The following is a 12,150-nucleotide window of genomic DNA, read 5'->3' as shown; positions in this document are numbered from 1 at the left end:
ATCAGGAATTAGAATGTCCATTTTACGACTGTACATGAGTGGCATGCACTGGTAAGTTTGACTTCTTCTACAACTTTGAGCTGAGTAGATGCTGCTTTGGCCTCCTTTGGGACCGCTCACAACTTGACTTATATCAGGTGCCAGTAGGACAAGCTGCACAAAGGATGGACACAGGAGGCAGGCGAAAGGTGGAGTGGAGGCTGGACATGGAGGCAGGCGAAGGGGGGGAAGGGTGGAAGAGGGGGGTAGGGTGGAGTGGAGGCTGGATATGGGAGGCAGGCGAGGGGAGGAAGGAGGGGTAGGGTGGAAGGGTGGAGTGGAGGCTGGACATCAGAGGCAGGTGAAGGGGCGAAGGGAGGGCCTGTCCAGGGAAGAAAAAGACTGTCCAGTGCAGGGAGGGAGCACACGGGGGAAAACAACAGTGCAGTGATGTGGAACGGAGGGAAGGGCTTTTTTTATTGGACCTGGGATCCTGTGGCTGTGTGGGGAGGGGGGGTTTCAGGGTAAGGATGGTAGTAGAGAGATGGTCCTAGAGGGCGGGGCCAGTGCTGTTGATGGTGGGGTCCTAGGGGTTGAACTGAGGGTACTGGGCAGCGGAGAGAACAGTCTCAGTGGGAGGGGGAGTGGGATGAAACAGGTGACTCAGATAATGGGAGAGGTCAGTGTGGGCATGGGGACGGTAGCCATGTGGAGGTGGATGGTAAAAGGTGTGAGTATAATGTGTGGGAGAGGTTCAAGAGTGATAAAGGGGAGAGGAATGGTTATATTGGGTGGGTCAAGGGTGATGGGGGCATTGGTGAGTGACAGGGGGAGGGTAGAAGGTTGTAGAGCGCGCCTCAAAGGTAACATGCACCATTTTTCGATTCTCAACAGTGTAATGCAGTAAATATAAAACTGCGATACCTCGAAGAGGGAGGAGGGTCTTTTCAGGTGGGTGGAGTTCAAGGTGAGCACAATTGACCAATTAAAGGGACCCCTAATAGTCATGAGGCAACTGAATGACAACTATGTTCAGCTGTGTTCTTCTCTCTTTGGTGAAGCCCACATGGCAGCAGGTTTGTTTTTGATTCAGGGTTCTCATAACATCGAGATCTCAGCAAGGTGTGGAGCTGCCATTCATTCTGCGTGATTTTCCATCTACTGCTTCAGAGGCAGGGATGAAGGGTGGGAGGGAGGTGGATGTCTTCAAGGGGCATGGCTGGTGGACAGGAGCAATTTCCTGACTCCAAACCTCCATCCTCCTGGGTGAATGGACATGGATGACAAGGGCTTATGTGATAAATCTTTTTATGCTGCCAAGGCAATGGTCTCTCTATAGAGTTTCGAGGGTAATGAGAGCAAGCTGAATAGTGTCAGAAGGAGGGTTTCTGCACATGGCTCTCATTTACCCCAGTTAAAGAGCAAAGTCTCCATGTGCAGTCATGTATGAAAGGGAGGAGCACCCACCTTGATCCTCCAGGATGTTTTTCACCTGGAAGGGGTGGGGTGGAGATGCCATGTCTAGACAGAAGCCAGGCACAGGGCTTAGCACTGGCTTGGTGGCTCTGAGATGGAGGCAAAGCAGCAAAGAATATGCTCGCCACATTTATTACTTCAATTTGCTCACAGATCCACTGAGGCCTATATGATATAGGCTCAGGGCAACCCTGTCTTTCTACTGGCTCTTATCCAGATGAGAAGAAGGGCCTGTCGCAGGTAGGCACAGGGCCAGAAGGAACAATGACCTGATCAGCAAGGGACAGATCAGCATGCTGGCAAACAGGGTACACTGAAACAGCAAGCATTGGCCCAACCACAGGTATATCACAGGCAGTGCAGCTATCTACAACTGAGTGAAAAGCAATGCTGAAGGAGCCTTAGAATGTCCCAGAATGTGATTGCATACAACTGCCAGCTTCTCCATGAAGACCTGTGGCCACAAGGACTTGGAAGGAATCCCATGCCAGTGGCATTGAAGGTCACTGCCACCTTAAACTTCTTTGCCAGTGGTCCCTTACAGAGTTCCAATGGGGACCTGTGCAGCATCTCCCAGTCAATGATACACAAGTGCATATGGGAGGTCACAGATGCCTTGTTCAGGAGAGCGCTCCAATTTTCCCAATTCCACCTGGATCCCAAAAGCCAAGGTACAAGAGCATTGGGATTTGTAGCAATCTCAGGTCTCCTGCAAGTGCAGGGTGCTATTGACTGTACATATGTGGCCATGAGAGTTCCCTGGCAATAGCCAGTCACATTTATCAATAGGAGAAAGTGCAGCTGATATGTGATCACATAAGGCAATTCCGGCATGCTTGTGCTCAGTTCCCTGGGAGCTCTCGTGATGCCTACATTATGACCCACTCCCAGGTGCCACATGTTTTTGAAGGATCTTAGCAATTGCTGGACTGGCTCCTTGGGGAGAAGACCTGGCTGATGATGCCAGTTTTGCCGTCCACAGAATGCTGCTGAGGAGAGCTACAGTGCCACACAAGCCTCCACCAGGTCCATGATTGAGCAGATGATAAGTCTTCTAAAGATGAGGTTCAGATATTTGGACCACTCAGGCAGGGGTCTCCAATACCCACCACAGAGAATGTCCCGGATCATTGTTGTCTGCTGCACTCTGCAGAACCTCGCGCTACAAAGGGGAGGTGCCTTGGCTGAGGGAGACATGGAGGACTGAGATGTCTCCTCCAATGATTAAGATGGTGAAGGGGATGGAGTTGACGAGGGCCAGGATTTTGCCAGGCCACATGGAAATGCCATAGCAGGGGTACAGCATGGGATACAGACCCATTTCAATCTGATAGCTAACAGATTCCAGGCAGGGTAATCTGCCAAACATTTACTTAATTTTTGGTTTCCTGTCCTCTGGTGGCTGGAAGGCCCCAGCTCCTTTTTGGTTACAGGCATGATATTTTTCTCTAAAGTACCTTGATTGATGCAGTCCTATCTTGCCATCAGCACAAGCACGGTCCTGCTCCTCCCCACCTATCTCAGCAGCCTGCTCCTCGAAAGGTTTGAGGACTCAAATGTCTGGAATTCCACCTCCAGTTTGGGACCACTCTTGCTTGTTGTGGGTGTTCTTCTCTTACAGAAAGACAGAAGGATTGATTGTCATCCCAATGGTTGAATGAGCAGATAAGGAGCATGCATGTCTATGGCAGCTGCTGAGCACCTCCCCAGTAAGTGATTAAAGAAGCAGGATGTCCTGCGACTGATAGAAGATTGGCAAACATTCAGTGTAGATGATCCATCTGCTGGTGAGTGCTGCAGCACAAACTCCTGTCTGACATCCCTGTGCACTCGCAGACTTAGACTGCCTGATGCCCTTATGAGTCTTCGTTTGCAGCGAGAGTAGATGGTGCATTACCCAGGTGGAGCGCAGCAGATCATTTACCTTCTTCCCACCTTCTGCTGGGTATTTCTGTGCTGGGCTCCACAGGCATTAACTTCCGCTGCAACTGCCGTCCAGGCTGCCCTGGTCAGACCGGAGATCCTTCTGCTGCCATTCCAGGGAACCAGCACCTCCCGCCTTTCCTGAACGGCCTGGAGGAGAGATTCCAGGGAGGCTTTGCTGAACTATGCAACTGCACATTGTTTTCTTCTCTGGGACATTAAGGACCGCCAGACTGAAGCTCCTGGCCTGCAGTGAGTGAATGGCCTTCCAGGTGCATTTTAAATTTGGAACCTAGACCCTTGACCCCATAAGGTAATGGCGGGGATGACGACTTCCTACCCACCCCTGCCACGAGATTCACTGTGCTCTGCACAGATGCGTAGATAATGAGCTGACCAGTGCAAGATTGTGCATGGCCAGCTGTCCCGCCCCCAGCGAAAATCACTCCAACTTCCGTCCCAGTCACTGAACTTAGACTCCAGAATGGAAGATTCCAGCCATTAACTCTGTTTCTCTCCACAGATACTGCCTGATCTGCTTAGTATTTACAGCATTTTTTGTTTTTATTTCAGATTCCCAGCATCCACAGTATTTTGCTTTTGTGTTAATTGGCTACCTGCTGCTTGCAGGCAGGTAGCCCTTCTGCCCCTGATTCTGGGAAAATGACCTGGGGATGGGATGGTGATGGCAAACAAGCCTACATCCCAGTAGTAGAAAATTACATCCCCATCCATTTCAGTTCTCGCCTCTATATTGGGACAAAAATTCTCCGAACTGATGCTGGTGGGAATGAATTTGTCAACTTGCAGCATTTCTCAACCTTCCAGTGGAATAACTTAGCAAAGACACTGAAATTCTGCCAAGACCTTTGAAAGTAGGAGGCAGCTCCAGATTTGTATAGAACTCATTTGTCAGTTGCACGTTCATTGTACATTTTATAAAGTACTTTGAAAACTTAGCCCAATGTTATTAAAATATCAGAAGTTCATTTTGCAAATAGGCAGCAGGAACTATTTATTGGACTGCCAGTTTGACTTATTAAATGACTTTTAATTCTTCTTTTTAGATATATCCCTCGATCTGAAGAATTTGTATTGGAATCGGATCATTCTGTAATGGAGATAACATTGAACACAGGCTTAATGCCGGAAGAGGAAGATTTAAAAATAGTTAAGCACTTATAAATATGTTGTTTTATATTTAAATCTTAAAAATGTAATGGTTCTAATAATAAACTTTGTTTCCAACATTTTTCAGATGTTATATGGAGTTGATGGCTTGATTACTGACTACAGAATATCAGATAGAAGCGTCATTCTTCAAATGGATGCAGTAAGAAATTTGAAAATTCCATTATTGTTTTCTTTCTTTCCTGTTTAAACTTTGCACTGATTTAGGTAAAGGACTACCACGATGAGCAACAAATGTTCTCATTCCAGTGATTGCTACAAGTGCTACACATTCAGTGTAAAGTATGTCAAGAAAGCAAAGAAAAATGTGAATCCTGAGACTAGAAATTGCTGAAAATACACATGCAGTGACTTGGTAGGTCAACATTCCAGATAAGAACATAAGAAATAGAAGCAGGAGTAGGCCAAATGGCCCCTTAAGCCTACTCCACCACTCAATAAGATCATGGCTGAACTTCTACATTAACTCTACTTTCCTGTCCTATCCCCATTCATTCTGTTAATGCCCAAAAATCCATCGATCTCAGTTTTGGATATACTCATTCACTGAGCATTCATAGCCATCTTGGTAGAGAACACCAGACATTTACAAATCTCTCGGTGAAAACATTTCTCTTTATCTCACTCCTAAATGGCCAACCCCTCAGATGTGTTCATTTAGGGATCCCAGCCAAAATGTAACCCATTTCTAGCATTCTTGTATCTATTTTGAGTGAGATATAGGTCCAATGCAATGAGGACTTCCTCTACTTTATCTGGACAAAGTATCTTAACCTGAACCTCAGAAAAGGAGAAATTTTAATTTTAAGTTTAGACCACCTTTGTCAAGTAAAGTTATAAAAATTCATTTCTGTCCTGTAAACCTTTATTTTCTATTTTCCATCAATGGTAAATAAAATCAAATAGAGTGTAAAGCAGACTGTTGATTCTCTATTAAATGTTCTGTGCTATCATCCAAGATGATTTTCACCCCCATTGATTCCGCAAAAGGTTGCAAGTCCTAAACCTGCACTTTACATTGTTTTTTATTTCAGATTCCATCAGAGAACTTCTTCTGTGTTGGCTTCCGTGTTTATGAAATGATGAAAGTTGGAATGATAACCTCAGTTCCTTTCACAGTCTATAGCTATCATTCACCAGGTATGCCTTGGCTATTCCATTATGCCTAAACAAATAGAGATCAGCCAACCATCTTTAAATTAGTGACATCCAATAAATGGCCATAAAGTGGGAGTAACTGATAAGAAAAAGGTGCAGATATCCATATTTACAGATCTTCTTCCTATTATGCACCATGTCCAAGATACCAGTAGTGATTTTCAGCAGTGCTAAAAATGCGCACTGGTTTGCAATTTTCTATTGTTCTTGCTAACATAACATGTTTCATATATCTACCAGGATAAACTAATAGGGTTCTTTGGTTATGGAAGTAGATTTAAAAAGTGCTATCAAATTAGTCAGAATATTTGGAAGCTATTTTTATTTCGTTTAGGTTTTATTTGCCACTTAGATGATAATTAGCCTTTGAGGCAATTGTGCAGCCCTCGTCATTTTTTCATATCTGACCACAAGAGAGTGGGTTTTCCCATGGGATTCTCTTGTACATGAGCTTCTTGGAGAAAGGTGAAAGTCCATAAAGGGTTGCCAGACAGGTCAGGGTGCACCCAACGCACTATCTGCAGACAGAGACACGCATGCTTCAATTGTCTATGGAGGTTCTGATTTATGATGGAAGCTGTACTGTCTATTCTAAAGTAACCTGCAGACATACTCTTTCACAAGAATGGCACTACCAGTAGCTGTCAAGGTGACAATTCCAAAAAAATTTATATTCCTGGATCATTTCAGGCTGTTACTGGGAACATCAATAATGTAAGCCAATCAGCTGCCATTAGATGCATTAAACAAATTACTGATGATTTTTTAAAACTGTTTGTTCAAGCAATTTCACCCCCTGTCAGCAACATGACAAGGAATTGCAGGTATTACAGAATTTTACAAAGTGGCAGGATTTTTAAGGTCCATGAGATTATAGACTGCACCCATTTGACCCTACATTAGCTTGTTTGCGACCGCCAGCACTGCATTATGCAAGTGGGTACTCACTTTCCAAACAGCTGTCACAGTGCTTTCATTTTAAAGTGATCCATCATGCCACTAATATTTAACCTAGAAATAAAAGTGGCAGCGTGACAAACTTCTGCAGCCCTGTTCATGAGACCTTTGCATCAGCTGAAAACAAAAATACTTCCAAGACAATCATCACAAGATGCACCACTGCCAATTTGAGGCATCACACCAAGTATTTGGCCATTCCTGGGAGCATCCTGCAATAAAGTCTGATTAGGTGTCAAGGATCATGACATTATCAGGAAGGATCCTGCAGAGTCACCCACACAATTAATTTAAAGGGATCAGCATGAGAACATTAAGAGCCTGAAGAATCCTGGATTGGATCCTGTTGCCAGTTATATGAACCATTTGGCATGGTCACATAGAAGGACCTTATCCTAACAAGAAAATCTATCCACTGTTTACATGTTCTCTGCTAATATGCTTTCAGCTATAGTGACTGAACTTTACCTTATTTGAGTAGTTACAATGCTATTTTTTAAATATAGTGCAAGTGGAAATTTCAGACAAACATCACGTGAATGATTTTGGTATAGAACATTTTGATGCTTCTTCTATTTGGAGTATTCCTGGGTTGAACTTGTGGTACATAGAGGAGCATGATTAATCAAGATATGTAATTTACTTTTTAGACTGTCTGATATGCTTCAGGTTTTGCATGATGTTTACAGTATATCTTATATTGACTTGAAAGATTGGTAGCTCAGAATGTTGTCATGCTATTTTTTAATTTCAGTAGGGATTTAAAATTAATCCAGCTATCACTATGAAATCAACTGGGTCATGAAACCCTTAATTGCATATTCCAATTACCTTCAACATCTTTTAACTCTATTTTCACTGTTTATAGCCGCTATTAAATTTGGTGGCCAAGTATCTTGATGAGGGAACGGTAAATACCTAAATGAGTTGTTAATATGAAATCAAATCATTATCATGACATAATAGATTGCCATATTCAGTCAGGGTAGGATTAATTGGAATTATACTAAAACATATTAGATGTGAAATCCCATTTGTTTTATTTCTGTAGACAGAAGATGCACTATCTTTTACAACCCAGCTGGAGATAAAAGGCTTTTAGAGCTCTGCAGTGGAGATGAATGTAAATGTATGAAAGGTAAAAAAATTGTGTCTTATTTGGTTGGTTATATTTATAAGTATTAAATAGGAAGTTATATGTAAAAATACAGTACCATAGAGCAAGCCATGGCACTTCAGTATAAATAAAATTAAATACTAGTTTCAGTTCCTATATACATAAATTACATTTCTGCTTAATTATTTTTCATATACGCCTACAAGCCAATAATAGGACCCTGTTTTACATTTAATAGTTGTTGTATTTTGTGACCTATGGAAAGACTGCAATGTAAATGAAGATCTTAAATCATTTATATAATTTACCATGCTTTATTTCAAATCAAATAGAATATTTAACTTAGAATTCTAGTTTGAAGAATATTCTGGATATAAGTTAAATTACTTTTACTTACTATTGTAAATAGAATGGTGATAATATTTTATGTGTAGTATTTCTTTAATCTCTTTACAATGATATTTTCTCATCTTTTCTTCATGGTTCAGCTGAGTGCAGTGAAATGCAGCCACCATTAGATATAACTCTCAATGCCCATGATAAACATGGAGCTGTATGCAATAAAGGGCCAGTTTATGGTAAGTATTTTGAAATTTTGACTTGCTGTTCATTCCTATTGATGAAAAACAATCTATTATTTAGCGTATATGATACAAAGCTACAATTCCAACAAACAGAACATATTTAAGTTCTCCAAGCCATTTGGCATAAACAGTAGTCGTTAGGGTTCACTTTTTTTCTCTTTTTTCATATACGCCTACAAGCCAATTATAGGATCCTGTTTTACATTTAATAGTTGTTTTATTTTGTGACCTATGGAAAGACTGTAATGTAAATGAAGATCTTAAATCATTTATATAATTTACCATGTTTTATTTCAAATAAAATAGAATATTTAACTTAGAATTCTAGTTTGAAGAATATTCTGGTTATAAGTTAAATTATTTTTAATTTATTGCTTGGCCTCTATAGCACTGCAGAATTTTATAATTTCCACTTTTTGTATCATGGCTGTCACAACTTTAAAAACTCTCATCAGATGTGATAAGATGCAATGCAGTACTCTCCCCATATCCTTGTTACCCCCAAAATACCTCTCTCTAACTCCAAAATAGTCCCTACTTCCCCACCATAACAATATCATTTCCCATGTACTTTTCCTCTGTTGCAGTATGGTTTTGTACAACAATATCCCCTTGTGACTGGATTTAGACTGTCCAAATTTATGTCACTTAGGAGCTAAATTTTCATCCCGGTTTGTAATCAGGAGAATGACATTATCAAATATTATTATAGAGTTGCACATCTCTGCTGCTGGAAATTTCTTCTGAAGCTTAATTAAGATTTTAAACAAAGTCCAAGAAAACTCTTGACTCTGCAATGATTTATAGAGGTGATCTGGTGTAATGGGCAATGCAAATATGCTTCAACAGATAGTGTGGTAGTGTTTGGCTATAGTTTCGGAACAACTGATCAAAGAACTGAAGCTGTTCCTTAAGCTCTCAACATGACAACAACATCCATTCAACAGCAATCCTGGATGAGACACCTTCAACCCTCTTGATTTCGCTGAATTCAAATTTAAGTTCTACAAATACAAGAACAAAGTTCCACTATGCCCTGTTTTCTCAAGAATATATTAATATTTAAAAGTACTGAAACTGATCTTGTTTTATGCAGCCTACAAAGTGCAAATTTTATCTTCTGAGGAACAGATTAATTTCATCAAATACAACGCCACAATTCAGGAAATATTTATGAAAGGTTGGTACTTATTTTGCATAATACTTGGTCTATATGTTCACAAAGGCCTTCACCCAACAATAAAAAAATGTAGGTTCTTTGGTGCTTTGACAGTTATCGGTCAGGAAGATACCTGTTGTATGTTGTCTTCAGTAGAGCAATGGTGTAGGAGGTACAGTTGTGCTTAGTGTTTCCAGGCTAGGGTGAGGAAAAATCAAGTTCCTGAATGGCATCCAGTGACCTATGCCCTGTTTGCAAGAGGACATGAGGAAAAAGTGGAAATGAATACATGATATGCCACATTTTGCTCACTAAAAATTAGCAGGGATAGGTATTTCAACACCAAAGTGAGGGGCAAGATAGGCTATAATAATCTGTGCGTTTGAATACCATACCCCACCCCCCTCCCAACAAGAAAATCATTATCTGAACTCACAGATGTAGAGTGATCACTTGGGAGGTTTTTGAGCGCTGTGTCAACAAAAGTATACCTCAGTATGAGGAGAACCAGAACTGAACACTATTCTGGATGAGTCCCAACCAAGGTTTTATACCATGGTGCATTTCATATTGGATGAATGGTGGTGGCCAATTAAACAACTAACCAGAGGAGTAGGCCCCATAAATATCCCCATCCTCAATGATGGGGGAGCCCAGCACATCCGTTCAAAAGACAAAGCTGCAGCATTTGCAACCACCTTCAGCCAGTTGTGCAAAGTGGATGATCTGGCCTCCTGAATCCCCAGTAACACAGATGCCAGTTTTCAGCCAATTAGATACACTTCATATGAAATCAAGAAATGGTGGAAGGCACTGGATGCAGCACAGGCTGTTGGTCCTGACTTGTGTTCAAGAACTAGCCACGTCCAGAGCCAAACTGTTCCAATACAGCTATGACACTGGCATCTACCTTACAATGCAGAAAATTTCCCAGGTATGTCCTGTCCACAAAAAGCAGGACAAACTCAATCTGGCCAATTACCACCCCATCAGTCTACTCTAGATCATCAGCAAAGTGATGAAAGGTGTCATCAACAGTGCGATCAAGTGGCACTTACACAACAATGACCTACTCACCAGTGCTCAGTTTGGGTTCCTCCAGGGCCACTTGACTTCAGGCCTTGGTCCAAACAGAAAGTGCTGATCTCAAGAAGTGAGGTGAGAGTTACTGCCCTTGACTTCGAGGCATCATTTGACCAAGTGTAGATTCGAGGAGCCCTACCAAAATTGAAGTCAATGGGAATCAGAGGGAAAGCACAAAGGAAGATGGTTGCGGTTGTTGCAGGCCAATCATCTCAGCCCCAGGCCAATGCTGCAGGACTTCCTCAGGATAGTGTCCAAGGCCCAACCATCTTCAGCTGCTTCATTAATGACCTTCCCTCCTTCATAAGGCCAGAAGTGTGGATGTTTACTACTGATTGCACCATTCACAACTTCTCAGATACTAAAGAAGTCCATATTCCATAAGCAGCAAGTCCTGGACAACATTTAGGCTTGGGCTGATAATTGGCAAGTAACATTTGCGTTACACAAGTGCCAGGCAATGACCATCTCCAAGAGAGAATCTAATCATCTCCATTTGACATTAAATGGGATTCCCTCTGCTGAATCCCCCACCATCAATAGCCTGGGGTTTACCTTTGACCAGAAACTGAACTGGACTAGCCATATAAATACTGTGGCTACAAGAACAGGTCAGAGCCTCAGAATTGTGCAGAGAGTAACTCACTCTTGACTCCCAAAGCTCGTCCACTATAATGCACAAGTCAAAAGTGTGATGGAGTACTCTCCACTTGCCTGAATGAGTGCAGTTCCAACAACACTCAAGAACAGGACTGACCTGATAGACCTATTGTTTCAGCCTGTTCCTTGCCCACTGAACTTTTTTCTTCCTATATTGACTCTATGTTTCTCCCCTTATCCACTCCCTTTCCACTTACATCTGCAATTCTTCTGGCACCATGCAACATTTCAACAATTTCCAGTTCCCCAGCCCAAACTGCTTCCTCTTCACAATGGATATCCAACATCTCTACACCTCCACACCCTCCACTACCAGTGCACAGTGGCAGCAGTATGTACCATATACAAGATATGCTGCAGCAGTTCACCAAGGCTCCTTCAACCACACCTTCCAAACACACAACCTCTACCACATAAAAGGACAAGGGTAACAGATGCATGGGAACACAACCACCCATAAGCCATACACCATCCTTACTGGGAACTATATCACTGTTCCTTCACTGTCACGGGTCAAAATCCTGGAACTCCCTCCCTAATAGCACTATGGGTGTACCTACACCAGATGGGCTGCAATGATTCAAGATGGCTCACCACCATCTTCTCAAGGGCAATTTGGGATGAGCAACAAATGCTGGCCTTGTCAGCGATGTTCACATCCCGTGAAAGAATAATTTTAAAAATGAGATCATATTAACTAAACATCCTAATATTCTGATATAATAAAAGCAAAATACTCCAAATGCTGGAAATCTGAAATAAAAGCCGGAAGTACTGGAAAAATTCAGGTCTGGGACCATCTGTGGACAGAGAAACAGTAAACATTTCAAGTCCAATATGACTCTTCTTTGCCTTCCGAGCCA

The 12,150-nt window shown here is 42.1% G+C and overlaps 1 protein-coding gene across 1 annotated transcript in view; it reads left to right on the top strand.

Annotated features, from left to right (window-relative positions):
• c5 (complement component 5) overlaps nucleotides 1-12,150 on the top strand; it is a 152,545-nt gene that overhangs the window by 136,717 nt on the left and 3,678 nt on the right. The window contains exons 34-39 of the mRNA XM_078549969.1: nucleotides 4,446-4,548; nucleotides 4,637-4,711; nucleotides 5,604-5,709; nucleotides 7,736-7,822; nucleotides 8,290-8,379; nucleotides 9,482-9,565. Of these exons, the coding sequence (XP_078406095.1) occupies nucleotides 4,446-4,548; nucleotides 4,637-4,711; nucleotides 5,604-5,709; nucleotides 7,736-7,822; nucleotides 8,290-8,379; nucleotides 9,482-9,565 (545 nt within the window). The remainder of the gene's footprint in view (nucleotides 1-4,445; nucleotides 4,549-4,636; nucleotides 4,712-5,603; nucleotides 5,710-7,735; nucleotides 7,823-8,289; nucleotides 8,380-9,481; nucleotides 9,566-12,150) is intronic.

This window comes from Cetorhinus maximus, chromosome 10 (assembly GCF_964194155.1).
Source record: "Cetorhinus maximus chromosome 10, sCetMax3.hap1.1, whole genome shotgun sequence".
NCBI classification, from domain to species: Eukaryota; Metazoa; Chordata; class Chondrichthyes; order Lamniformes; family Cetorhinidae; genus Cetorhinus; species Cetorhinus maximus.
Note: the sequence above shows the minus strand (reverse complement) of the source record. Positions and strands in the feature narration are given on the sequence as shown.